Consider the following 25,480-nt stretch of genomic DNA (forward strand, 5'->3'; position numbering starts at 1 on the left):
CTCCCTCAGCCTGAAAGTAAGATGAACGCCACAACCCCATAGTTGCCTTTGACTGGACCTCACCATCCAGGGGTCCTTTACCTTTTGCCTTTAGTGGCATGGGGCACAGAGCAGGGGCTTCTCAAAGACCTCATCAGATTAGGACGGCGGACCAAGTGTCTGTCTTTACAAAGGACATGTGGGTGGCGGCCCTATACAGTGATACCTCGGGTTAAGTACTTAATTCGTTCTGGAGGTCCGTTCTTAACCTGAAACTGTTCTTAAACTGAAGCACCACTTTGGCTAATGGGGCCTCCTGCTGCCGCTGCGCCGCTGAAGCACGATTTCTGTTCTTATCCTGAAGCAAAGTTTTTAACCTGAAGCACTATTTCTGGGTTAGCGGAGTGTGTACCCTGAAGCGAATGTGACCTGAAGCATATGTAACCCGAGGTACCATTGTATTTGAAGGGCTGCTGGGTTTAAAGATCAAGAATCATAAGGCCGGGAGAGCAGGGCCCACAGGTTAGCCACCTGTGACCGAGAATAAGATAAACATACGAAGCTGCCTTATACTGACTGATTCAGACCATTGGCTCGTCTACCGCAGTGTAGTCTACACCATGGTTTCCCAAACTTGGGCCTCCAGCTGTTTTTGGACTACAACTCCCATCATCCCTAGCTAGCAGGACAAGTGGTCAGAGATGATGGGAATTATAGTGAAAAACAGCCTTACCTGGAGATGTTGGGGACCAAACAGAGGACCTTCTGTGAGCGATGCTCTGCCACTGAGTTATATCATTTTCCCCAAACAATTCTGCATCAAGCAGTTCCTCTGGAGATAACCAGTGTGGTGTAGTGGTTAAGAGCGGTAGATTCGTAATCTGGGGAACCGGGTTCGCGTCTCCGCTCCTCCACATGAAGCTGCTGGGTGACCTGGGGCCAGTCACACTTCTCTGAAGTCTCTCAGCCCCACTCACCTCACAGAGTGTTTGTCATGGGAGAGGAAAGGAAAGGAGAACGTTAGCCGCTTTGAGACTCCTTCGGGTAGTGATAAAGCGGGGTATCAGATCCAAACTCCTCTTCTTCTGAAGCACCCCCTTGTAAACTTGAAGTGAAATGAAGCAAACTTTTAGAATTTTAGTGTTTTTCATTTCAAACCTTTGCAAATCCTGCTCTTTTATATATATTTATATATATATATATGTGTAAACTTGAAAAGCGTATATATATATATATATATATATATATATATATATATATATATACGCTTTTCAAGTTTACACATTTCACTGATTTTACAATCGTTTTAACATTTCAAAACCTTCCTCCTCTTTCTGTGGTTCTTTAAATTTATTTTTAATATCTTCTGCATATCCAAATTAACTTAATTAGCTCATTTATTCATCTAAATAAATACTCTTATAAAACTGCAGGTTATTACAATAATCCTGCCAATGTTCTTATCTGTTTACAATTTATCTGTAAATATTCAATAAACCACTTCCATTCTTTTATAAAAAGTTTATCTTGATTTCTTATTCTTCCAGTAAGTTTCGCCATTTCTGCATATTCCATAAGTTTTTGTATCCATTCTTCCTTTGCTGGGACTTCTGCTTCTTTCAATTTTGGGGCATGTAACGTTCTTGCCGCTGTAGTAGCCTATATGATTTACTTTCCATACAGTTTGGGTAGTTCTGTCCCTATAATTCCCCAAAAGAAAAGCTTCTGGGTGTTGTTTTTTAAAAAAGTTATTTTGAGCATCCTTTTCAATTCATTATATATCATTTCCCAGTAAGCTTTAACCTTACTACAAGACTATCACATATGATAAAAAGAACCTTCTTTCTCTTTACATTTCCAACACTTACTTGATTTAGATTTATACCGAGTAAATTGCAAATCCTGCTTTTGAAACTCCGAGAGGTCCTTTAAAAACAGCAAACAAATCTTAACATTTTGGGTGAAAAAGTATATCCTCCTCTATTTTTACCGGTAATCCTTTCTTTTTTAACCTTGCCTTTTTCCTTTTAAAAAAATTCCAAGATCCACCATAAAGGCAGATAATGTTGGTTTTTTTTTAAAAAAGGAGGATTATGAGTAAATATAAATTCAACAATTTTGTAAGCTGGGAAATTTTCCTCAAGATGTCCCTCACCCCTCTGAAAGAATCCACTTATTCTCCAATCCCTCACTAGGTTTGAGGGCTGCTAAGTAGATTCACAGAGAGAGAGAGAGAGAGAGAGAGAGAGAGAGAGAGAGAGAGAGAGATTTTGGCTTCAATCCTGAACCATTCTGGAGGGAGCTGGTTGTGCTTCTCTTGTGGGACCTGTTGCCGAGAAACAACACTGAAGGCCAAATCTGTGTCTTTGTCATGCAGGAATAGCAGCAGGTGATGCATCGGAGTGAGACAGCTGGAGTCAACTGCTATGAAAGGAATCAATGCTGGGATGGGCATGTTTTGAACCAGGCTGCTTATATAAACTCTTTCAGAGGGTTCCAACGCTTACAACTTACATGTGCCGCACGTTGTATCTGTTCAATCTTCTTTGTTTCTTTATAAAAAAAGAAGTTTCTAGCCCTCACAGCTTTTGAAACTTCCTTATTGTAGATTGAACAAAGGCTTGCAAAAACAGAAGATCTGTTCATTGAAAGTGAGTCGAACGATCTTTTTGGCACTACTCGGGAGTAGGCCTCCATGGGTGCATGAGAAGCAGGGGCATCATATGAACCCACCTGCCCTATGCAACTGAGGCCCCATCTGTACTGCAGTGGTACCTCAGGTTACATACGCTTCAGGTTACATACGCTTCAGGTATCAGACTCGGCTAACCCAGAAAATACCTTGGGTTAAGAACTTTGCTTCAGGATGAGAACAGAAATCGTGCTCCCGCGGCACGGCAGCAGCAGGAGGCCCCATTAGCTAAAGCGGTGCTTCAGGTTAAGAACAGTTTCAGGTTAAGAACGAACCTCCGGAAAGAATTAAGTACTTAACCCGAGGTACCACAGTTTAAAGCATCACACTTTAAACTGTCACAGCTTCTCTCAAAGAATCCTGGGAACTTGTAGCTTATAAAAGGGTGCTCTGGGAGCAGGTGGCGCTGTGGTCTAAAGCACTGAGGCTTTTGGGCTTGCCGATCGAAGGTTGGCGGTTTGAATCCGTGTGACAGGGTGAGCTCCTGTTGCTCTGCCCCAGCTTCTGCCAACCTAGCAGTTCAAAAGCACACAAGTGCAAGTAGATAAATAGGTACTGCTGCGGCGGGAAGGTAAATAGAGTTTCTATGTGCTCTGGTTTCCATCACAGTGTCCTGTTGTGCTGGAAGCAGTTTAGTCATGCTGGCCACATGGCCTGGAAAGCTGTCTGTGGACAAACGCTGACTCCCTCAGCCTGAAAGCAAGATGAGCATCACAACCCCATAGTTGCCTTTGACTGGACTTAACCGTCCGGGGGTCCTTTCTCTTTTCTTATGTAGTACTGGGGGCCTCGGGTGGTGCTGTGGGTTAAATCACAGAGCCTAGGACTTGCCAATCGCATGGTCGGCGGTTCGAATCCCCGTGGCAGGGTGAGCTCCCGTCTTTCAGTCCCAGCTCCTGCCCACCTAGCAGTTCGAAAGCACCCCTAAGTGCAAGTAGATAAATAGGTACCGCTTTAAAAGCGGGAAGGTAAACAGCGTTTCCGTGTGCTGCGCTGGTGCTGGCTCGCCAGAGCAGCTTCGTCACGCTGGCCACATGACCCGGAAGTGTCTCCGGACAGCACTGGCCCCCGGCCTCTTAAGTGAGATGGGCGCACAACCCTAGAGTCGGACACGACTGGCCCGTACGGGCAGGGGTACCTTTACCTTTTTACTGGGGGTGATGATACTGGCCTAACCTACAGGGTTGTTGGAAGGATGACTGAAATCATGCATGTGAAGAGTTTTGAACACTTGGGGAAAGTAGCATACTGCGATATGAAGTCTGTTTTACCTGCGGCGTATTAGAAGCAGGGCACTTGAATCCATCCGGCAAGACCATTGAAATAAACGGGAGTCCACAAAGGACACACCTGTTCATGTGACTGCTTATTGGAGGGTGTGTTTGTGTGCAGCAGGTATACAGGTTAAGGACCCTCTCATCTGTGCCGTATCAACAACAGCACAATAGAGCCATTGTCGTTGCTGGTATCCCTCCCTTAGTTTTAAAAAACCACCGCCACCAAAAAAACAAAGCAAACACCACGGCTGAATCTCTTTACTCAAGCTGAGTTAATTTAAATACAGGTGTTGCCATTGAAATTTCTTTCTATTGAGTGCAGGAGTGAGGAGGTGTTAGATACAACCAGGGGCTCTACTAAGTATTATTTCACAAGAAGAGAGTGAAGGGCTTTCCTGCTGAGTTAAACTGCTCCCTTTGGAAGAGGAAAATAACAGGCATTGATTCTTGTTAACAGGCTCCCCCAAGCAGATGAAACTTCAGGGCAACCTTTATAGGGTGATTTTTGGGGGAAGAGGGAGATGTAGGGACTTCCAGTGCCTTTGTAATAATCTGTTTAAAAAGTGTACAGGTTGAACAGGCATTACTTGGGTGCAGAAACAAGCATGCAGCCAGGCAGCCCTAGTCTCAAAGCAGCACAAATTCACTCCCTCCAAATCTAAATCAGCCGTCAGCCAGCCAGATCTGCTTTTGTACATAGATCTCGCATAGATCAAGACTGGGCAAACTGGCTTCTGGCTTCAGCCCTTCCCACAGTGCAGACAGAGGTGATTCGATGTGGCTCTAGAGGATGTGCAGAGAGTTCTCCAGTCAGCTCAGTATAACAACATGACTTGCAATCTTTGCCAAATTTCATTTGGGTAAGGCATGCTTTGCGTTTTGCAGAATCCAACGTTGAGAGCCGAACGTACAGAAAACAAGGCACTTGTATTATTGTGCAGCCATTGCTGTTGTCATGTCTGCGTGGAAGAATTTCCTGCACTCCAGCAAAATCAGAAGTGGAGGGAGCTGCGCCCCCCCCCCCCAATTTAATCCTCCCATGCTGTTTGACAGTGCAACAGTCTCCCTTGGGAGGTGGTGGACTCTCCTTCCTTGGAGGTTATTAGGCAGAGGTTGGATGGCCATCTGCCATGGATGCTTTAGTTGAGATTTTTGCATTGTGGGGGGTTGGACCCTTGGGGAGCCCTTCCAGCTCTGTGATTCCATGATTCTATGCTGTGGTGTCTGTGGGGAAAGGCCATAGATGTTCAGGCAGGTAGATTCTGTTCTTAACGGTTTAATAATATGAGTAGCCATGAATGGAATGAAGTCAGTAGGGACTGGAAATCTGTCCTTTTTCTTACTTGGCATCTGTCTCTGGAGTGCACCTTCAGGGCTGGTCAAAAACTTTGGAGAGTTAAAGCACCTGTTCTGGATGTAGATACTGAAACAGGAGAGACATGTTTCATTGCAGCTGGGGCAGATGGTGTCCAGTTGTGCTGATGGAGGGGTACCATGGTTTCTTCTTCCTGTGCACCTCCCAGTGATCACTTCTCCTCTGGTCTCCTCTGGGGATGCGGGTGGTGCTGTGGTCTAAAGCACTGAGCCTCTTGGGCTTGCCAATTGGAAGGTCGGCGGTTCGAATCCGTGCAGCGGGATGAGCTCTCATTGCTCTGTCCCAGCTCCTGCCAACCTAACAGTTCAAAAGCACACCAGTCCAAGTAGATAAATTTCTGTCACGGTGTCCCATTGGGCCAGAAGCAGTTTAGTCATGCTGGCCACATGACCTAGAAAGCTGCCTGTGGACAAACGCTGGCTCTCGGCCTGAAAAACGAGATGAGCACCGCAACACCATAGTCGCCTTTGACTGGACTTAACCGTCCAGGAGTCCTTTACCTTTACCAACCTGCTACTAAAGGCACAGAGCTGACATATAAGGTGCAAATCCTAAAGTTAAATTTTTTGGTCCAGTTTCAGCTTTATGGTTTGCATGCAGAGCCTGTCAAAACCCACTGCTGTTGAGTGGCATTCTGATATTTGAAAACACCATATAAACTGGAGAATCTCTTCCCTGCTAGCTCTGGAGATCTCTGTAATATTCCACGGCCTGCCTCACTGTGGGCGCTTTGAAGATGCTGTGGCCCGGTGGAGTCACATGAAGTGCATTTATGGCAGCCTCCCATGTGAAGACCTAACGCTTTTAAAAGAGTGGAGGAGGGAGAAAGGTTGTTTTCTGCTGCTCCAGAGAAGCGGACACGGAGCAATGGATCCAAACTACAAGAAAGAAGATTCCACCTAAACATTAGGAAGAACTTCCTGACCGTAAGAGCTGTTCGACAGTGGAATTGGCTGCCAAGGAGTGTGGTGGAGTCTCCTTCTTTGGAGGTCTTTAAGCAGAGGCTTGACAACCATATGTCAGGAGTGCTCTGATGGTGTTTCCTGCTTGGCAGGGGGTTGGACTTGATGGCCCTTGTGGTCTCTTCCAACTCTATGATTGTATGATTCTATGATTCTACATTGGAGCCAATTGCTGGGGGCCGAGGGGTCCCCCCAAAGTTGACGGGCATTGCCATTCAAATGGTGCGTGTGCATCTCATCATGTGATCAATTATGCAGGGCAAGGCTTACCCCCCCCCCATTTTTTTTCAAGTTGGCACACCTGAGGGTGCGTGTTTTTCATCTTCAGTCCATTTCAGTTCTCTTTCTTTCTTCAAAATAACAGACCCAGGTTTTGTGCGTGTGCGCACGTACGTGTGTTCTCTGAAACACGTGTAACTTCTTAATCTGCACGGGAGCCGAAGCAAAAACAAAAACAAAAAACAAAACCAAAACAAAACTCCAAACTTGCAACTCTACAGGTTGGCTGTCCCTTTAAGGGAGAGCCACCGGGTGTGTCTTAAGTAGCTATGGTAACTTTCAAGTTGAGGATGCTGCGCGATGCTCCGGGTGGCTGAAATTGACGAAAGATGGTTCGGAAAGGGGAGGGAGTGGGCTTCACTTAACAGCCGCTTCTTTCCGAGGATTCGAATAACCGCTGGCCGACCAGCTGCCAAGTCACGCGAATGACAAAGCGGAGCAACTTTCGGCTCGGGGACGGTTTGAGGATCTGCAGAAGAAGAAGAAGTGGCGACGGCAGAAGGAGGAGGAGGAGGACGGCGGCGGCGAAGGCGGCTCTGCGCTGAAAAAGGCAGCGCCTGGAAATTATGCCCCGGGCGTCCAAAGCTTTGCTGGCGATCGCGACGCCTGGCAGTTTCTGGGACTTGCCGTCGGAGTTGCGAAGGCGCACAGACCTGAGCGAGCCGGGGAGGAAGATGTTGGCGCTGCTGCAGCGGGGACTGCCGGGTCCCAGATGGGGGCGCGAGGAGAGGGCAGCCGGAGGGGAAGAAGCCCTGAGCCCCTACGGCTCCGGGGATGGGGACGCATCCTAAGCAGGTGGCAGCCGTCGGGGGACTTCCAGCCGGGATCTCCAGACCACGATCCGGGCTTTCTTCTTCTTCTCGCTCCGTCCAGTCCGGCCACTTGGAGGGCTGAGCCGGACTTCGCGCCAGGCCACGACCCAAGGGGACTAGGGTCCGTCCGTCTGTCTTTGGAGTGGCTGTTCATTTAGGGAGGGAGGGCGCCCCCTCTCCTTTTTGCCCTTTCTTTGCCGGATGCGTTTGCCTTGCTGTCTGGGCACGGGAGAGATCCGAAGGCTGGGGCAGCTGTAGACTTGGCAGCGAGCCCCGCTGCGCCCCACAAGAAGTGGGAGTCGGGTGGGTGGAGAGATCCTCTGACTTGGGGAGACTAAGGGTGTTTCTTCCCCCTCCCCCCCCCACCCCCACGACTTCTGGATCTCTTTTTCTCCCAACCATTGGACGATGGAGAGGTCCTCGAGCAAGTCCTAAAATGCCGGTGATGAGGGGCCTCCTGGCTCCCCAAAACACCTTCCTGGATACCATAGCAACCCGCTTTGATGGCACGCGTGAGTTGACTTCCCACCCTCTCCTTTTTTAAAGTCCTCTTCCCTCCCCCACCCCCAAATCCCAACCTTGTTGTCTTGGCCTCCGTAGGCAAGCTCGAGGGCTGTCACGTCTAGTTGTTTCCTTTGCAGAAGACCTCCACTGGCTGGGAAAACCTCTCTCCAAAATAGGTTCAGGTCCCCCTCACTCTTACCACTCACAATTCCATTCCTGATACGTTTAATCCGAGCCAGGCTGGATGGGCTGCTCACGGAAGCTGTGGTGTCAGTGGGTTTGCACTCGTTCGAGTTTAGAGGCCTGTTTCGGAGGCCACACGATTCCTGCATTCAAAGCGGTCCTTCTGGGTGGGGAAGAGCAGAGCAAATTAAAACAGCGTGCGTGTGCATCATGCAAGGGGACACATGCTGGGAATCTCCCCAGGGTGTGATGCACACGCAACACACTTGTGCATTTATCACATGTGGTGCAAGCCACGTATGGTCTGGGTGCTATTCTTGAGTGGGCTGCAAATTCAGTCCGATTTCTCTCCCCCAAATCTCATTGGAATCTCCAAAAGCCTATACAAAGGTTGTTGGGTGTTGTTTTTTTTAATGGCTTACCACTGGGGGTTGTCAGTTACAGACCGTGGCTGCAGAAACAATATACCTTTTAAAGCACATTCTTTCCCTCAAAGAATTCTGGGAACTGTAGTTTTGTTAAGGGTTGCTGGGGGGTATATTACAGTGCCCAGAATTCTTTGAGGGAAAGAATGTGCTTTCAAGGTATAGTGTGTGTGAACACACTCCATGAGAAGGCTGCTATGCCTTTTAAGATTTGTGCTAAAGGTAGAATTTCATCAAGTGGAAATTCTCTCTCCCCTCCCCCCATCACTGCACCACTGTGGCTAAGGAGAGCAGCATTTAGTGGAAATCATGGCTTTTATGTCACTTACAGCAATCCCTGGAGTCTCCATTTGGTGACCCAAGTGACCAGGTATCCAAAATAGCTTTTTCTTTTTTTCCTTTTACTGTGTTCAGGATCTTTTTTCTTTCTTTCAGAATTTAGGCCTAGGATTCCTAGGGGATGGATATGCCCTTTCTTTCTTTCTTTCTTTCTTTCTTTCTTTCTTTCTTTCTTTCTGTGCTTCATGTATAAACCTGAGAATGCAATGTGTGAATGTGACAGACATGCTTGCAAACCTGTGTGTCATGAGATACACTTCTTAGGGCGCCATTATGAACTGCACTTTCAGATTGTATACACTTGTGGGCTGTGTGGCATGTGAAATGGAACTTGGCTATCTTGCATCGTGTGCACCTGAAATGTGAGAATACAACAACCAGGTGTCTATAGACACAGGTACTCTGCAAGCTGCGGTTCCCTGCTGGGTCTACACTTGGCAACAAACCTTCATTTGTCATCCATATTCTGTGTGAAATGGAGAGCTGGGCAAAGAGTCCTTTTTTTAACGGGACTGGGCTTTGGAAAGGTTGAAAGTTCAATGCCCCTGCCATTCTTTTATGGAGATAAGAGTGGTCTGTTCTGGGCATCGGAAGGGTGTAGCTAGAGATCTGATTTTTCATTTTGACTTTCTTCCAATGAGCTCAGGATGGCTTTTAGCTCTCACAACAACCTTGTAGGGTAGGTTGGGCTTGAGAGGTGATGGCTGACTGGCCCAAGCTCTCCCAGTGAGCTTCTCCTCTGAGCAATGGTTTGAATCTGAATTTCCTCACTCCAAGCCCACGACTGCAGCCACTATACCGGGATGTGGGTCTAAACCACTGAGCCACTTGGGCTTGCTGATTGGAAGGTTGGTGGTTCGAATTCCCGCGACGGAGTGAGCTCCAGTTGCTCTGTCCCTGCTCCTGCCAACCTAGCAGTTCGAAAGCACGCCAGTGCAAGTAGATAAATAGGTACCGCTCCGGCGGGAAGGTAAACGGCGTTTCCGTGCGCTGCTCTGGTTTCTGTCACGGTGTTCCGTTGCACCAGAAGCAGTTTAGTCATGCTGGCCACATGACCCAGAAAGCTGTCTGTGGACAAACACCGGCTCCCTCAGCCTGAAAGCGAGATGAGCACCACAACCCCTTTGACTGGACTTAACCGTCCAGGGGTCCTTTACCTTTTTTACCATTTTATGCCACACAGTCTCTCAAAATAATACTGCAAAAACAATTATTGCCAACATAAAAATCTAAAGAATAGAGGTGAGCTGAAATTGCTGGATGTGTGTGTGTTTGCTAAGGAGCAGGGTGTCCTTTTTGATGAGGGAAGTGTCCTCTTTACCTTTTGTTGCGACGTTTATTAGTGTCTTCCTTTGGAGAGCTTGGAAGGCTACACTTTTGCTAAAATGGGGGCGAGTCAAGGGATGGACCATGTAGATTTAAGTGAGGTTCCCCCTACTCCCCTTCCTTAAATAATTCAGGCATTGTTGAGATGGCTCGTTGTACTATGGGGAAAGAAGCAAGGGTTCTGGGATAAAGGACTGAGTCACACAACCTTTTTAGAGAGACTTTTTCATCACCAGATTGGCTCCCCCCCCCCCCCAGTTGAGCAAGTTTGAATTGGCTTGTGATGACAGGTGATTTGACTTGGCAGCTCATGATCTCTATTCAAAGCTGTATACAATTAATTGCAAAAAAACCCCTACAAAGAAACCACTACCATATATAAAATAATGCACCACTACCATATAGAAAACAATGCACAACTTGAGTGTGGACCATGGTGTGTGTGTGGCTAACCTGTGGCCTGGCCAGATGTTGTCCAGCTCCCATCAGCCTCAGACAGCATGGCCAATGGTCAGGGATGATATGAGTTGTAGTCTGACAACATCTGGACACATATAGAAAAGATAAGGACATACTTAGTTTTCATCACACCAGCCCAAGCTAGGAACTTGTGCTTGGTTATGACTTTCCAATGACTGTGGCTTCCCACATCAGAAAAGGCTTGCATGTGTGATCATCACATGCGCCTTTCTACACCCAAGTTGCACATCAGTTGCTACATGGAAGTACCTTCTGGATAGGAATGGTGTGAAGTGCTCTCCTAAATTAGTACTAAATGCATCCTGTGCCCTGTGGCTGGCTATGTTTAGCTTGGAGAAAACGAAGTGAGCAGACTTGAAATATTGGAAGGGTTGCCACACAGAGGATGGAGCAGGTTTTTTTGCAGTGTTCTTTCAGCCTTTGGTCGCCAGATGTTGTTGGGCTACAACACCCATCATCCATGGCCAATAGCTAAAGCTGGCTGGGGATGATGGGAATGGGAGTTTCACAACATCTGGGGTCCCAAAGTTGAACACTCTTCTAGAGGACAGGACCAAGGGGTAGAAATTACAGGGGTGCAGATTTAGGATAAAGGTTAGAATAAATCTCCGACAGGCAGGAGCTGTTCAACACTGGAAGAGACTGCCTCAGGAGATGATGGGCTCTCCTTTGATGAGAGCGTTTAAGCAGAAGTTGAGCAGACAACTTTCAGGGATTCTGAAGCTGGCACCTGCATTGCAGATTCTGCAGTGAGCAAGGGAGTTAGGCTAGATCTGCAAAGATACCTTCCAACTCTGGGTGGTATCCGTCTCAATAATTGCAAGTGTGAAATAAATTCTAGTTGCACAGTTGGACTTTCCCCTCTCTCCTCCCCACACCACTCCAAAGAAAGGGGGGGGAGGTATAAAAGGAGAATTCCTGGATGCCAAGATCCAAAGTTGGGACAAGTATACTTTGGCGAGAGAACCCCTGCAGAGATTTTAAATCACAAAATACGCAGCAAAGTATGGAGATATAGGCTATTATGTAAAGGTAAAGGGACCCCTGACCATCAGGTCCAGTCGTGGCCAACTATGGGGTTGCGGCGCTCATCTCGCTTTATTGGCTGAGGGAGCTGGCGTACAGCTTCCGGGTCATGTGGCCAGCATGACTAAGCCACTTCTGGCGAACCAGAGCAGTGCACGGAAACGCCATTTACCTTCCCGTCGGAGCGGTACCTATTTATCTACTTGCACTTTGAGGTGCTTTCGAACTGCTAGGTTGGCAGGAGCAGGGACCGAGCAACAGGAGCTCACCCCGTCACGGGGATTTGAACCACCAACCTTCTGATCGGCAAGCCCTAGGCTCTAAGGTTTAACCCACACCGCCACCCACTATTAGACCTTTAAAATATGCTCTTGTGAGTTACAAAGCTTCCTCCTTCCCCTATCATAGAAAAAGACCACACGTTTAGGTAAATTTAAAATTGTTTACTTACAAACTCTCCAAAGGTCAGTTTCATGTGTTTTTCCATACTGCATCCAGGAAAATGTTGCACATGCAGTAAAACCTGCCTTAGTTACAGTGGTGAAAGTTCCTAAATTATTGGTATAGGAACTCAAGGAAGACTTGTTAGAGCCATGTGGCTAAGCTGAAGCAACCAGTTCAGACCTCACATGCTGAGCTCATCAGGTAGACTGAGGTACAGCAAGAGGCTTGATTGCCTTCCTCCCAAGGCGAGGGGGAGAGACCTAGCTAAGCCTGGCAGGACAGCTTACTCTATGGCATTAACCCCTTAGTGCATAAATTAGACTTAAGCATGTTGAGTATATGAGGCTGGTTATCCCACAATTAGTAGGTGGTGGTTTTTGGTTTAAATTATCCCACTTTTTAGCAAGGAACCCTCAGGTCTGCTTCCTTGCTTTGCTCTGGTTCTAATTGAGTTAATAAGAAAGGATGAGAGGAGGGGAAGGGAAGGGATGAAAAAAAAAGCTTTCCCTATTCTGCATTCTTGTGTGCATCTTGTGTACTATTTTCTCGCTGTACCTCCACCTGACTTTTCCTAATGGGAGAAGCACAGAGGCCAGCCCTACCATTGGGCAGTGGAGACCAGCCCATTAGGACAAAAGGGGTACTGCTCCACCAGCCTCAGCCTGATCTCCTCCTCTTTAACCCCAGCCCTTGTAGAACCCAGAGGGGAGGAGGATGGTGACAAAAGTAGAAGGAGTTGCTCTGTCAGTCATTGGCTCGGACTTCCCTGCCTTCTAGTCCCAATGGCCAGTAGCCGCTGCTGCCATTAGGCAGAGTGTAGTGACCTCCTCAGACAGCAGATACTAGGGAGCATTTCCCTGGCTGTTCCCTTCTTCAGAGGACAGAGCTGTGTCCTGCACTCCCCTCCCCCAACTAGCCTGCGACCTTCAGGTGCAAGAGGTGGATACTATGACAACACTAGTGCTGAAATAACAGCCAGTCCAGTTCATGGAATGCTTGGTGGTGAGGGGGGGGGGGGATGAGGAAGGCACCATCTTGTCCTTTGCCTCAGGTGGCAAAATGTCTTGGGCCAGCCCAGAAGCAGTATTATTGATTGAGTGAATTTATATGCCGCCCTATACCCGGGGGTCTCAGGGCAGTTCACAGAATAAAATCAAGATATAAAACCACAAAATACCTAATAAAAATAAAAACAACAACCCAATAATACCCCTCCCCCAGAAAGAGCCACATTTTAAAAGGGTATAGGATGTCTAACAGATCAACGAAAGGCCTGGTTAAAAGGGAACGTTTTTGCCTGGTGCCTAAAAGTGTACAACAAAGGCACCAGGTGAACTATGAAGAAGGGCCTCAGAAGATGATCTCAGAGTCCAGGTAGGTTCAGATGGAAAGAGGTGGTCCTTGAGGTATTACGGTCCTGAGCCGTTTAAGGCTTTATAGGTCAAAACCGGTATTGCTTTCCTTTCTCATCTGCAGAACCAAAGGAGGGAAGCTTTCACCCACAAAAGTGGTCCCTGGTGTGGGCTAGTTTTTGTTGGTTTGTGATGGTGGCGCATGGGAATAATCAGTTGAATATTTCTGGAATAGCTGCTCATCCACGCTTCCTTTTGTGCCATGCTTAAATAAAGTTTACCAAATAGAGCCTGAAGTAAAGGAATGCGTAGTAAGATGGCCCCCCACCCCACCCCAGGAGCAACCAAACTTCACAATGTCGCATGTAAGCTTTTGAGATACACAGATCTCTTTCTCTAAAAAGTGAATCTGAGGAAGCGTTCTGTGTAACCCGTAAGTTCTCATCTGACACAATACATTTAGATTGTTCCGTTTTACTGTATGAATGATTCCTATACGCTTCCAAAAGTATTTTCTCCTTTCCCTTTCCCTCCCACCTCTCAGCCACCCATTTTTCTGAATGTTTCCAATTCTACCAAGGGAGCTACCGCCACTTTGCAGGTGCCCCTAAGCAAACTATTGTTTTTCTCGTCTCCAAGACAACATCCAAGCTGAATCATTTGCAGGTTGGTTATTTGGGACTGAGAGCAGCCTTACAGAGGAGCAAGGAGAGGGTACACCAAAGGAGAAATTAAAGGAAGCACCCAAAATGTACTGGGAAACTTTATCCAAGAGTATCGGCACACTACCCTGAAATCTGATGCAATGCAGGGTAGCATAATTAATGTTCCAAATTAAAGAGAATATCCAAGCTATAGGCAAAGGGCCCCTCTAGACCAGGTTTGGTCTTTTAATTGGGTGTATTCTGCAACAGGTCATTGATGCAATAATAGTGCATTTGTGGTGTATTTATACTGAGCTATTTACTTGCTTTATTAGTGGTTCTTTGATGCTTCCCCAATGTCAGTGCATTGCTGCTGTCTAGAAATATAGCGCAACAAAAGTGGGGCAAGGCTAAGCTGGGACATTTGTCGTATTTATATAAAAAATACAGGGTTTCAGAGGAAATCAAGTGATGTGCACTAATGGGGGGGGGGAGCAGCATGCCTGCCCCAAAACATTTGCAGGTGCGAACAGTATTGAAATCCAAATCAAATACAATCCATTCCGGAAGTCTGTTTGACTTCCGAAACGTTTGAAAACCAAGGCGTGGCTTCCGACCAGTGCAGGTGCCCCGGAAACAATAACCGACATGCATCGGATGTTCGGCTTCCGAAAAATGTTAGAAAACTGGCACACTTACTTTTGGGTTTTCAGCATTCAGGAGCTGATTTGTTCATCAACTAAGCCGTTTGAGAACCAAGGTTCCACTGTATTTTTTTTTATATATAATATTAAGATTTCACATAGAAAAAAGAAAAAGAAATATACAAAAATAAAAAGAAAACAAATAAAAACAATTCCATTTTCATAATATTACTTACATTCGCTTGTTTCCCAGACTTCCTCACACCTCCCCTCTCTGTATTCCAATTCGAATATTTAATCAGCAAATCCCTTCCCTCTGTCTTATCCTTGTCTTTATCTTAGTGTATTATATCTTAAATTCTTCATCTTTTTAACCTTCGGATTTTCATTACTCCTTCACCACATTATTACCAATAACCCTTTAACCTCCATCCAACATCATTCTAACATTCATTAATTTTATGATGTTTCTGTAAATAGTCTTTAAATTTCTTCCAATCTTCCTCCACCATCTCTTCTCCCTGGTCTCTGATTCTGCCAGTCATTTTTGCCAATTCCATGTAGTCTCATCACCTTCATCTGCCATTCTTCCAGAGTGGGTTCTTGTGTCTTCCCCAAGGTTCCACTGTATACCATCATGAGCACAAATAATCATGAATGCACAATAACAAGGATGGTTGGCTGGGGCTGGGGCCCACTAAGAAGTTTACCACGCAAGTCCCATTGCAGTGATTAGCAACAGCAACATTTCTACAGAGTTTGCAAATTATGTGCCTCTATTATTAAAAAAAAAAAAAAATCAAAGAAGTGTCCCGTCTTTAAAGACATCTCCTCTTCTCCTCTCTTCTCCTCTCTTCTCCTCTCTTCTCCTCTCTTCTCTTCTCTTCCCTTCCCTTCCCTTCCCTTCCCTTCCCTTCCCTTCCCTTCCCTTCCCTTCCCTTTCTGGTCAACGGATTAAAGTGGTGGCAACCCATTTGGTGGTTTTGTTTGTTTGACCCAAGCACAAACTACTTGGGACCAGCCCTCTTGGGAATGCAGTTTGCCCAGGGTTAGGATAGCCTGGATAGCTCAGCTGGTTAGAGCATGGTGCTGATGATGGTAAGGTTGCAAGTTCGATTCCCGTATGAGACAGCTGCCTATTTCTGCATTGCAGGGGGTTGGACTAGATGATCCCCAGGGTCCCTTCCAACTCTATAATTCTATGCAGAGGAGTTTGGATAGCCAGGAGTTTCTGAGAAAAAGCTCTGTGTGTTTTGAAGGAAGTTGTGGGGGTGCGAGAGGGAGAATTTGCTCCGAGCCGAGCTTACTGTATCTTAAGCGTACGCCCTGCAGAAGGCTTCTTTCCGCTTCACAAGTTTGATCTTCGAGTTCTGAAGAAACTCTTGCATCTTATTCCCTTAAGAGAAGCTTCCATAAGGCAGTAGCAGCATCTATCTACCTCTTGCCCATGGGATGCGCTTTGCTTTCCACACCACAGGAGACACACATGTATCACGGTCTCTCTCTGTCTCCCCCCCCCCATCCCTATGTTCTGCAGAGCTGCTGACCCATATCAGCAGATTAGCCTGTTCCCACCCATTGCACCAGACCCTTCTAGTCTTCTTCTTCTTCTTTGGCAATCACTCATAGCTGAGTAAGATTGTCTTCCATAAACACAGTTTTAACAGTGAGTCCATAAGTGACTGTGGAGGCCAATTCTGGATCCACACATTCTTCCACACTGGGGACATAGGTTTCTGGGCAGGAGCTGATCACGGTGAGGGTTTGCCAAGCGTGCCTTCCTCTTAGCACGTTTCTCCCTTTCATCCTGAGTTTGAGTGTCTTCGAAACTCATGACACCTTTGGTAAAGGCTGTTCTCCAATTGGAGCGCTTGCAGGCCAGTGTTTCCCAGTTGTTGGTGTTGATACTACATTTTTTTAGATTTGCCTTGAGAGAGTCTTTGAACCTCTTTTGTTGACCACCAACATTACGCTCACCATTTTAAAATTCAGAATAGAGTAAGTTGCTTTGGAAGACGATAATCAGGCATCTGCACCAGTCCAACAAATTTGATATTGGAGAATCGTCGCTTTGACACTGCCAATCTTTGCTTCTTCCAGTACACTGGTATTAGTTCGCCTTTCTTCCCAGGTGATGTGTAAATTTTTTTTGGAGACACACCGTTGATGGAATCTTTCAAGGAGTGGGAGATGGCATTCATAAGTGGTCCACTGTTCACAAGCATACAGTAAGGTTGGTAGTACAATAGCTTTGTAAACAAGCATTTTGGTTTCCCTGAGAATGTCCTGGTCCTCAAACACTCCGCACTTCAATCACTCGCAGTACCGAAGGAGGGATGGCAGAAATCCAAAAGGAATAATGAGATGGCGGGGATCACAGGAGTGCAACATCTGCCTTTCACAAGCCTGGATAGCTCAGTTGGTTAGAGCATGGTGGTGATCACAGCAAGGTTGCAAGTTTGAGCCCCTGTTCGTATGGGACAGCTGCATATTCCTACATTGCAGGAGGTTGGACTAGATCAGGCATAGGCAAACTCAGGCCTGCATATGTTTTAAGACTACAATTCCCATCATCCCTGGCCACTGGTCCTGTTAGCTAGGGATGATGGGAGTTGTAGTCCCAAAACATCTGGAGGGCTGAGTTTGCCAATGCCTGGACTAGATGTTCATCAGGATGCCTTCCAACTTTATGATTCCTGGGTGTAGTTGGTGAGATCCCCATTGGAAAGGCTCTGAAGGCTAGGGAAGACCTCTGCCTGGGGGCCAAATCTTACGCTATATCATCACTACAGCACAGAGAAAAATGTACCGAGGAAGGAAGGAAAATCAATACCTGTGTAGTACATAATTGGGAGAAACTATTCCCAAATGTGATCTGTCTCTCTTCCTCACTCTCTCTCTCTAAAGCAAAAGTCGTGGCCCCTGGGTCAGGCAGGGGCAGCCCAGTGGAGAAAGAAGAGCACAAGCTGGCTGGCTGCAGAAGCGAATGCCTTTGAGCAGGCTCAGCTCTTTTCTATTTCCATATTATGTAGCTAGCCTGCTTACGCAGAGAAAGGTACTCTTAGGAAACCTGGGTTACAGGGCTTGATATCAAGTTGTAGAACAGATTTAGTGTGGGCTGCAGTGTACCAACAAGCCCTCTTCCTCCCCCTTGTTTTCTTTCTCCTCCCCTCCCCTTCCCTCTCCTTGCAAAAACAACTTGGTCACATAAACCTTTTGGGAGGATATTTTCAGAGCTCCTGTGCCCGTGGTTGGAAACTGACATTACAAGATACTATGAAGTTTTGGTTTCCTCTTCTCTCTCTCTCTCTCTCTCTCTCTCTCTCTGTGTGTGTGTGTGTAAGAGAGAGAGAGAGACACGGGTGGCGCTGTGGGTAAAAGCCTCAGCGCCTAGGGCTTGCCGATCGAAAGGTCGGCGGTTCGAATCCCCGCGGCGGGGTGCGCTCCCGCTGTTCGGTCCCAGCGCCTGCCAACCTAGCAGTTCGAAAGCACCTCCGGGTGCAAGTAGATAAATAGGGACCGCTTACTGGCGGGAAGGTAAACGGCGTTTCCGTGTGTGGCTCTGGCTCGCCAGAGCAGCAATGTCACGCTGGCCACGTGACCTGGAAGTGTCTTCGGACAGCGCTGGCCCCCGGCCTCTTGAGTGAGATGGGCACACAACCCTAGAGTCTGTCAAGACTGGCCCGTACGGGCAGGGCTACCTTTACCTTTACCTAGCAGCTGGATTTTATTTTTAATTTTTGAAAAGCGGGATCTTGGCCATTCAAGGACCCTCCAGATGACCTGCTTAATCAGCATTCATCTTGCTTTGCTTGCACAATGCTTACGCAATGGTTAGACCTGTGGTTCCCAACGTGGGGCACACACTGCACAAGGGGGCAAGTCGAGCTTGTTTAGACCAAGTTAATGACCTTTTAGGCTTCCCCCACATAAATAGGAGTTCACTTTTTGAATAATAAGATTAATATATGTCACGAGGGGGGTTGGGCATCAGGATTTTAGAGAGGCTTAGGTGGGGCATGGCCAAAAAAAAAAGGTTGGGAACCACTGGGTTAGACTATGCCCAGTCTATGTTGAGTATTTGTTTTGATTTGTCCGCAAGGTTGTTTATACACCCTGTCACTTTCCAAACCACCAAAAGACTGATTCATTTTTTTAAAAAGTGGATTTGCTATGCTAGGGCAACAGAATGCTGAAATCCATTTTCACCGTGCAATTGCAGTTGGATCCCTCCTGCAAAACAGTGACAATCTGGAGACACCCTCAGAGACCACAGTGCTGGATGACAGAGGCCAGTGGTCTTGCTGAGTTCTACTTCCTTATCTCTTTGCTTGGAGGTCTGCAGCTCCAAACAGGGAGCATAGAAAGCTATGCAGTGCTTTGGTTCTTAAGTCTCACGCAGAGGAAGATTGCATGGAAGCTTGCCAGGAATAAAGGGCAATGGCACCGCTGCTGTTGCTTAAATTTGTCACACGGGTGTCCTTCCTCCACCTTTCCCCTTCACTCTCCTTCCCTTGTATGGCTTGTCTTTTTAATTTGTTAGCCTGAGGGCAGGACCTGCCCCATTTAATGGATGTGAACTGCTTTGGGAGACCTTTGCAGAATACCTAGGGTGGGGATTCCTCCAAGAGGGGGGTTCCACAGGGAAAAAAAGCCCTGCTTCTCACACTTGCTCTTCTTTTTGATTAAAAGTAAATTAGGTACGTTTGGGCCAATGTGCTTTTAGGTGTTGTTGTTTAGACATTTAGTCGTGTCCAACTCTTTGTGACCCCATGGACCAGAGCACGCCAGGCACTCCTGTCTTCCACTGCCTCCCACAGTTTGGTCAAACTCATGCTGATAGCTTCAAGAACGCTATCCAACGATCTCGTCCTCTGTCGTCCCCTTCTCCTTGTGCCCTCCATCTTTCCCAACATCAGGGTCTTTTCCAGGGAGTCTTCTCTTCTCATGAGGTGGCCGAAGTATTGGAGTCTCAGCTTCAGGATCTGTCCTTCCAGTGAGCACTCAGGGCTGATTTCCTTCAGAATGGATAGGTTGGATCTTCTTGCAGTCCATGGGCATCAATTCTTTGGCGACCAGCCTTTTTTATGGTCCAGCTCTCACTTCCATACATTACTACTGGGGAAACCATAGCATTAATTATACGGACCTTTGTTGGCAAGGTGATGCCTCTGCTTTTTAAGATGCTGTCTAGGTTTGTCATTGCTGCTTTAGGTAGATTCTGGCTTTAGCAAGGCTGTCTGAGCTAAGATTTGAAGTCTGGAGTTTCCAGTCTAAATCTTTTGGGCACTGGACCGGATGCACCCATTGCCCGATCAAGAAGATATTTTGAACTACAACTTCCACCATCCCTAGCCATTGACTATGCAGGTTTCTAAATTTTGGGCATTGGGGTTGGGAGGTTTTGAAGTCCAACAACATCTGGATTTGGAGAATTCTGCCATGTTGCAGATAGCTACTGGTTTAGGGGGAGCATAAAAATCCATACAGGATCACACCATCCCATGAATTTCTCTGCCCATCACTGGCCTTGCTGAGGATTCTCCAAGATACAAGAACCGATAAGCCATGCTATCTAAATGGAATGTCCAGTTTCAGAGGCAGTTACTGGGGGACAAAGAATGAGGGCAGCTTTTGACTTCATGTCCTGGTTGTGGAGAGATCAGATTTAGTCACTGATAAATGGTTGCAGAGTTATATCGAAGGACTGGCCCTTCCGCTAACGCCACGACACTGTTTTTGTGCATCCCTTTCTTCAAAGAATTTTCCTTTCTGGATGAAGCATTCAGGATCCACAGTATATTAGGGTCTATGGAAAATGTTGGGTCAAGACCATAGCTGTCAACTTACAGATTTGAAAATAAGGGACCAGCAGCCTTGAAAATAAAGGACCAGCAGCCAAAATAAGGGACCTGCAGCCTCACCTGTTCCAGGCACTACAGTCTTCCTGTCCTCCGGCAGTCTGGTCAAACTCATGCTGGTAGCTTCAAGAACACTGTCCAACCAACTTTGTAACCAGAGGTTCAACTGAATAGAATCTGAATCACATGCACCACAAGGCCTATGAAGCCTCAAACTTAAGATGGCTCCCCGGCCTGGCTTTGCACTGCAAAGTTTGCAGCAGCACGTGCAACAAAATGGCGTCCAGCATTCAAAAACCTCCTCAGCTTGCATTAACTAGCCACACACAAGGCATGCAAGCTCCACCCCCGAGTCGTTCTTAGACTTCTTATTGGGTGAGCAACACAGCCAAGCAACACAGTTGGAGCCTCCCTCCTCCCTGGCCGGCAGAGAGGGAGGGAGAGGAGCTGCTTCCTTTGAAATTTAAGGGACGTCTTTTAAGGGACATTTAAGGGACATCCATCAATAAGGGACAGCAGCGGGACATGGCGCTGGAATAAGGGACTGTCCCTTCAAATAAGGGACACTTGACAGCTATGGTCAAGACAGTTTCTCACAAATCCTTAATGCCCCATCTGGTCAATTAAGGTTTATATACTATTGTTGTACTGTGTATTTTGGGTCTATAGACCGCAATAAAGCTGTGTGTGTTTTAAGGTCCACATCTAGGGATGGCATCCATGTCTTGGGAGAGGCTTGGTTTGCTTTTAACAGCCACATATTATGTGGAAATCCAGAAGTCATGTGACCATTTCCCAGCGATGCTTTAATGTGAAAAGCTGCACCTGCTGGACTTCTGCCTCCTTTACTGTTAAAGGCACGACTCTGCTTGCATTCTCTTTCCTCTCCCCCCCCCCTTCTCTAAAGCAATTTAAGCAGTTCCTATAACAATACTACTACACTGTGTGCTTGTTTTTTTAAATTAATAATAGGGCACACCTCTGTAGCATGTATAAGATCATTTAAATCAATTGGGGCATTTTAAGAGACGGAACTTGAGGGGAATACATTTGCAAATGTCTCCAGGCATGGAAGCCGGGGGGGGGGGCGACGACAATGCCTGCATCAATCTATAAATAAATGATCCCTCCATGTAGTACTTAGTAATATGGCTGCAGTTGGGCTGCTGTGTAATTTGAGTAATCTGGGTCCATCTCCTGCACCCTTTCCTGTTATTTTGGGTGCAATTAGAACACTACCGCGGTGACATGAACACGCACGTTGAACTCTGGCATTCTGTGCCCACTTTGTACAGCGTGGTTTGTATCTAATGGTCTTTCTGGATATATTTTTTTTAAAGGTGGGGTAATAGTCTTGAATGAGATGAGTGTGCTGCTAGCCTGACCTGCAGGTATATTTTTAAATCCTAGGAGGATTAGAAGTGGGAAAATAAAAGTATTCAGAAAGAGAGGCTTTTGGGTCTTTTTTTCTGTTTCCCCCCTCACGTATCATTATCACAAGGGTTAAACTCTGCTAGATGCAGAGAGATGATCCCTCATTAGCGGGCATTGCAAATGTGCCTCGGCTTTGAGATGAGCTGATATTAGCTCACACTTTCCCTTCCTAATCATTGGCTAAATTAGTCAGATTTCTGCAACATTGATAGTTACCATATCTCCATAAAGAAGATACATCTGCTATGTTAAAATATGTGTGCGTGCATATGCAGAAGCATAAACACACACCTGTTACATAAAACAGATGCAATGGGTGCAATTCTATGCATGTATCCTTGGAAGAGGGACACAGGTGGCGCTGTGGGTTAAACCACAGAGCCTAGGACTTGCCAATCAGAAGGTCGGCAGTTCGAATCCCTGCGACAGGGTGAGCTACCGTTGCTCGGTCCCTGCTGCTGCCAACCTAGCAGTTCGAAAGCACGTCAAAGTGCAAGTAGATAAATAGGTACCACTCTGGCGGGAAGGTAAACGGTGTTTCCGTGCGCTGCTCTGGTTCGCCAGAAGCAGCTTAGTCATGCTGGCCACATGACCCGGAAGCTGTACGCCAGCTCCCTCGGCCAATAAAGCGAGATGAGCGCCGCAACCCCAGAGTCGGCCACGACTGGACCTAACCGTCAGGGGTCCCTTTACCTATCCTTGGAAGAAGGTCCCACTGTGTTTAATGGCTTTCAGTGTGCATAGAATTGCAGGCCAAATTGGTAGTAACTGCTGTGGAACAGTTGCCTCTTTCCCCCCCGTGCTGTGGAACAGTTCCGTGCTCTTTGCTTGCTTTCTAGGCTTGGGTCTGAACAGTTTTTCCCCCTGCCTCCAAGGGAAAACTTACTCTTTAGTGGTAGCTTGGAACAAATGGCAATCAGGGGGGAAATCTGAATTTCCGTTTGGTCTGTTTGAATGCCAAAGAGAGGTTTTCCCTGGAGGAAAGCAGCAGGACAAGGCAAAATGTGGGTAAGCTTTGAGAGACGGAGCTAGACATCAGAAACTCTCCAGTTTGAATGTTACCTCAGCTATAACCTGAACTTTGCGGCCTTAGACAGTCCCTCTCAGCCTCAGTCCTTCCCTGTGAAATATTGTGGGGGGAATGTTGGAGGATAATTATACTGACTTACCTTCCAGGGTTGTTGTTGGTATTGTTGTTGTTGTTGTTGTAAGGATTACTGCAAGGTAATGTACACAGGTGGCGCTGTGGTCTAAACCACAGAGCCTAGGGCTTGCCGATCAAAAGGTCAGCAGTTCGAATCCCTGCGACGGGGTGAGCCCCTGTTGTTTTGGCCCAGCTCCTGCCTACCTAGCAGCTCGAAAGCACATCAAAGTGCAAGTAGATAAATAGGTACCATTCTGGCGGGAAGGTAAATGGCGTTTCCGTGCGCCACTCTGGTTCACCAGAAGCAGCTTAGTCATGCTGGCCACATGACCCAGAAGCTGTCTGCGGACAAACGCTGGCTCCCTCAGCCAGTAAAGCGAGATGAGCGCCACAACCCCAGAGTCGTCCGCAACTGGACTTAACAGTCAGGGGTCCCTTTACCTTTAATGTACATGAAGCCCTCTGAATGCTTGAAGGTGCTATCGAAAAGTTAAGTAGTAGTATTTTTATTCATTACAGGGACATATGGTGTAAGTAAACCCATCTCCCATGTTTTAATGCTGCACAATGCTATTTTTATAAAATCCACTTGGAGATTTTCTTTACAGTCACACGGTAGCTGCACTTCATTAGGTAAAGACCGACTGAATGTGTTCTCATGCCTTGAGAGCTCACACATGAGCAGAGCCTTTTAAAGCCTTTGGAAATTTCCTTACATAGCCTACTATGACATGTGTTCTTCGGGGAGCGCAGCCTCCCTCCTCCCTCAGATCTGTGGGGGAGGCATTGCTCCATGCGCCACGTTTAATGGCAGCGCCACTGCCACCACCTCCTCCGCCTCCTCTTTAGTGGTGCCCACACTCCAGAAAACTTTGCAGACAGAGGAACGTCTGGCCATTTCACTGTCGGCTTTCTGGCATTTAGTTCTAAACATGGCTAATTCTGGAAGGCTGTTAAAATAAATAAATAAATAACACTGGCTGGTGACAGTTGGTGTTGGGCTTTTTTGGGTGTGTGGGCTTTTTTTATTTTTTATTTTTTTGCCTGCCAGAATGCAGGTTGAGGAAAAAACATCTTTGTGTTTTTATTTATGCTTTGCTCTATTTTTTGATACTGGGTTTTAAATGTTTAGTATTATCCTTTGTTTTTTTTTTTAAATCATGGTTCTGCGTTGCTTTTTTGGGTGCTGTTGGGCTAGCAGAGAAAAGGGTTTTGAAATAATGTTTCAAAAATAAATAAATAAAAATGTTTTGAAATAAATATTTTCCACTGCCGCTTGATATGCATGGTAGATGAATAGGTAGGTACCTTGGTTCTCGAACGCCTCTGTTGTCGTATGTTTTGGTTCTCGAACGCAGAAAAATCGGAAGCAAATGCTTCCATTTTTGAACATTTTTTGGAACCCGAACGTGTGACGCGGCTTCCGGTGAGTGCATGAAGCTCTTACCATCAATGGGAAGCCCTGCCTCGGTTTTTGAATGTTTCGGAAGCTGAACGGGCTTCCAGAATGGATTCCATTTGAGAACCAAGGTACCACTATACATTGTTAGTCAGTGCTAATGAATTGCCTCTTCCTGCTTTGTGGCACTACCCACCAAGCAAGGACTGCCTGCTGCAACAACCAGAAGGATTTTCATAGGGCTTCCCAGGTACCATCAATTAGGCACTGTGGGTTCAACCACAGAGCCTAGGACTTGCCGATCAGAACGTCAGTGGTTCTAATCCCTGCGACGGGGTGACCTCCCGTTGCTCGGTCCCTGCTCCTGCCCAACTAGCATTTCGAAAGCACATCAAAGTGCAAGTAGATAAATAGGTACCGCTCCGGCGGGAAGGTAAACGGCGATTCCATGCGCTGCTCTGGTTCGCCAGAAGCGGCTTAGTCATGCTGGCCACATGACCCGGAAGCTGTATGCCGGCTCCCTCGGCTAGTAAAGCGAGATGAGCGCCGCAACCCCAGAGTTGGCCACGACTGGACCTAATGGTCAGGGGTCCCTTTACCTTTTACAAACAAAATTTCAGCCCAGCTGGCACCAATTCCAGGGGCCCCCCAGAGCCTGGGCACCCACAAAATTTTTGCTGCGGGTGCCTGGCCTCCACCCCTGCCGCCTCCGCCAGCCAAGTGCCAATTGCTGGGAACAAACAATAGACATCTATAAACACCATCAAATTTGCCGCTGTGTGATGCAATATTAGGCTGACCTGTCTGTTTGATCCAGGAGAATATTTCTTATTTTCCTGCCCTACTGTTTTTTTTTTAAAAAAATCTTATGCTGTTGGATAGAACCTCACAGTCCATTT

General features: G+C 46.8%; 1 protein-coding gene across 2 annotated transcripts in view; it reads left to right on the forward strand.

The window, feature by feature from the left end:
- Positions 1 to 6,761: 6,761 nt before the first annotated feature.
- KCNH3 (potassium voltage-gated channel subfamily H member 3) overlaps positions 6,762 to 25,480 on the forward strand; it is a 142,278-nt gene continuing 123,559 nt past the window's right edge. Inside the window, exon 1 of one of the 2 annotated variants that reach the window (XM_083427363.1) lies at positions 6,762 to 7,888. In XM_083427363.1, the coding sequence (XP_083283489.1) occupies positions 7,813 to 7,888 (76 nt within the window). In that variant the 5' untranslated portion in view covers positions 6,762 to 7,812. The remainder of the gene's footprint in view (positions 7,889 to 25,480) is intronic. The other variant, XR_014507992.1, reaches the window with a different exon arrangement.

This window comes from Podarcis tiliguerta (assembly GCF_965153285.1).
Source record: "Podarcis tiliguerta genome assembly, chromosome: 2".
NCBI classification, from domain to species: Eukaryota; Metazoa; Chordata; class Lepidosauria; order Squamata; family Lacertidae; genus Podarcis; species Podarcis tiliguerta.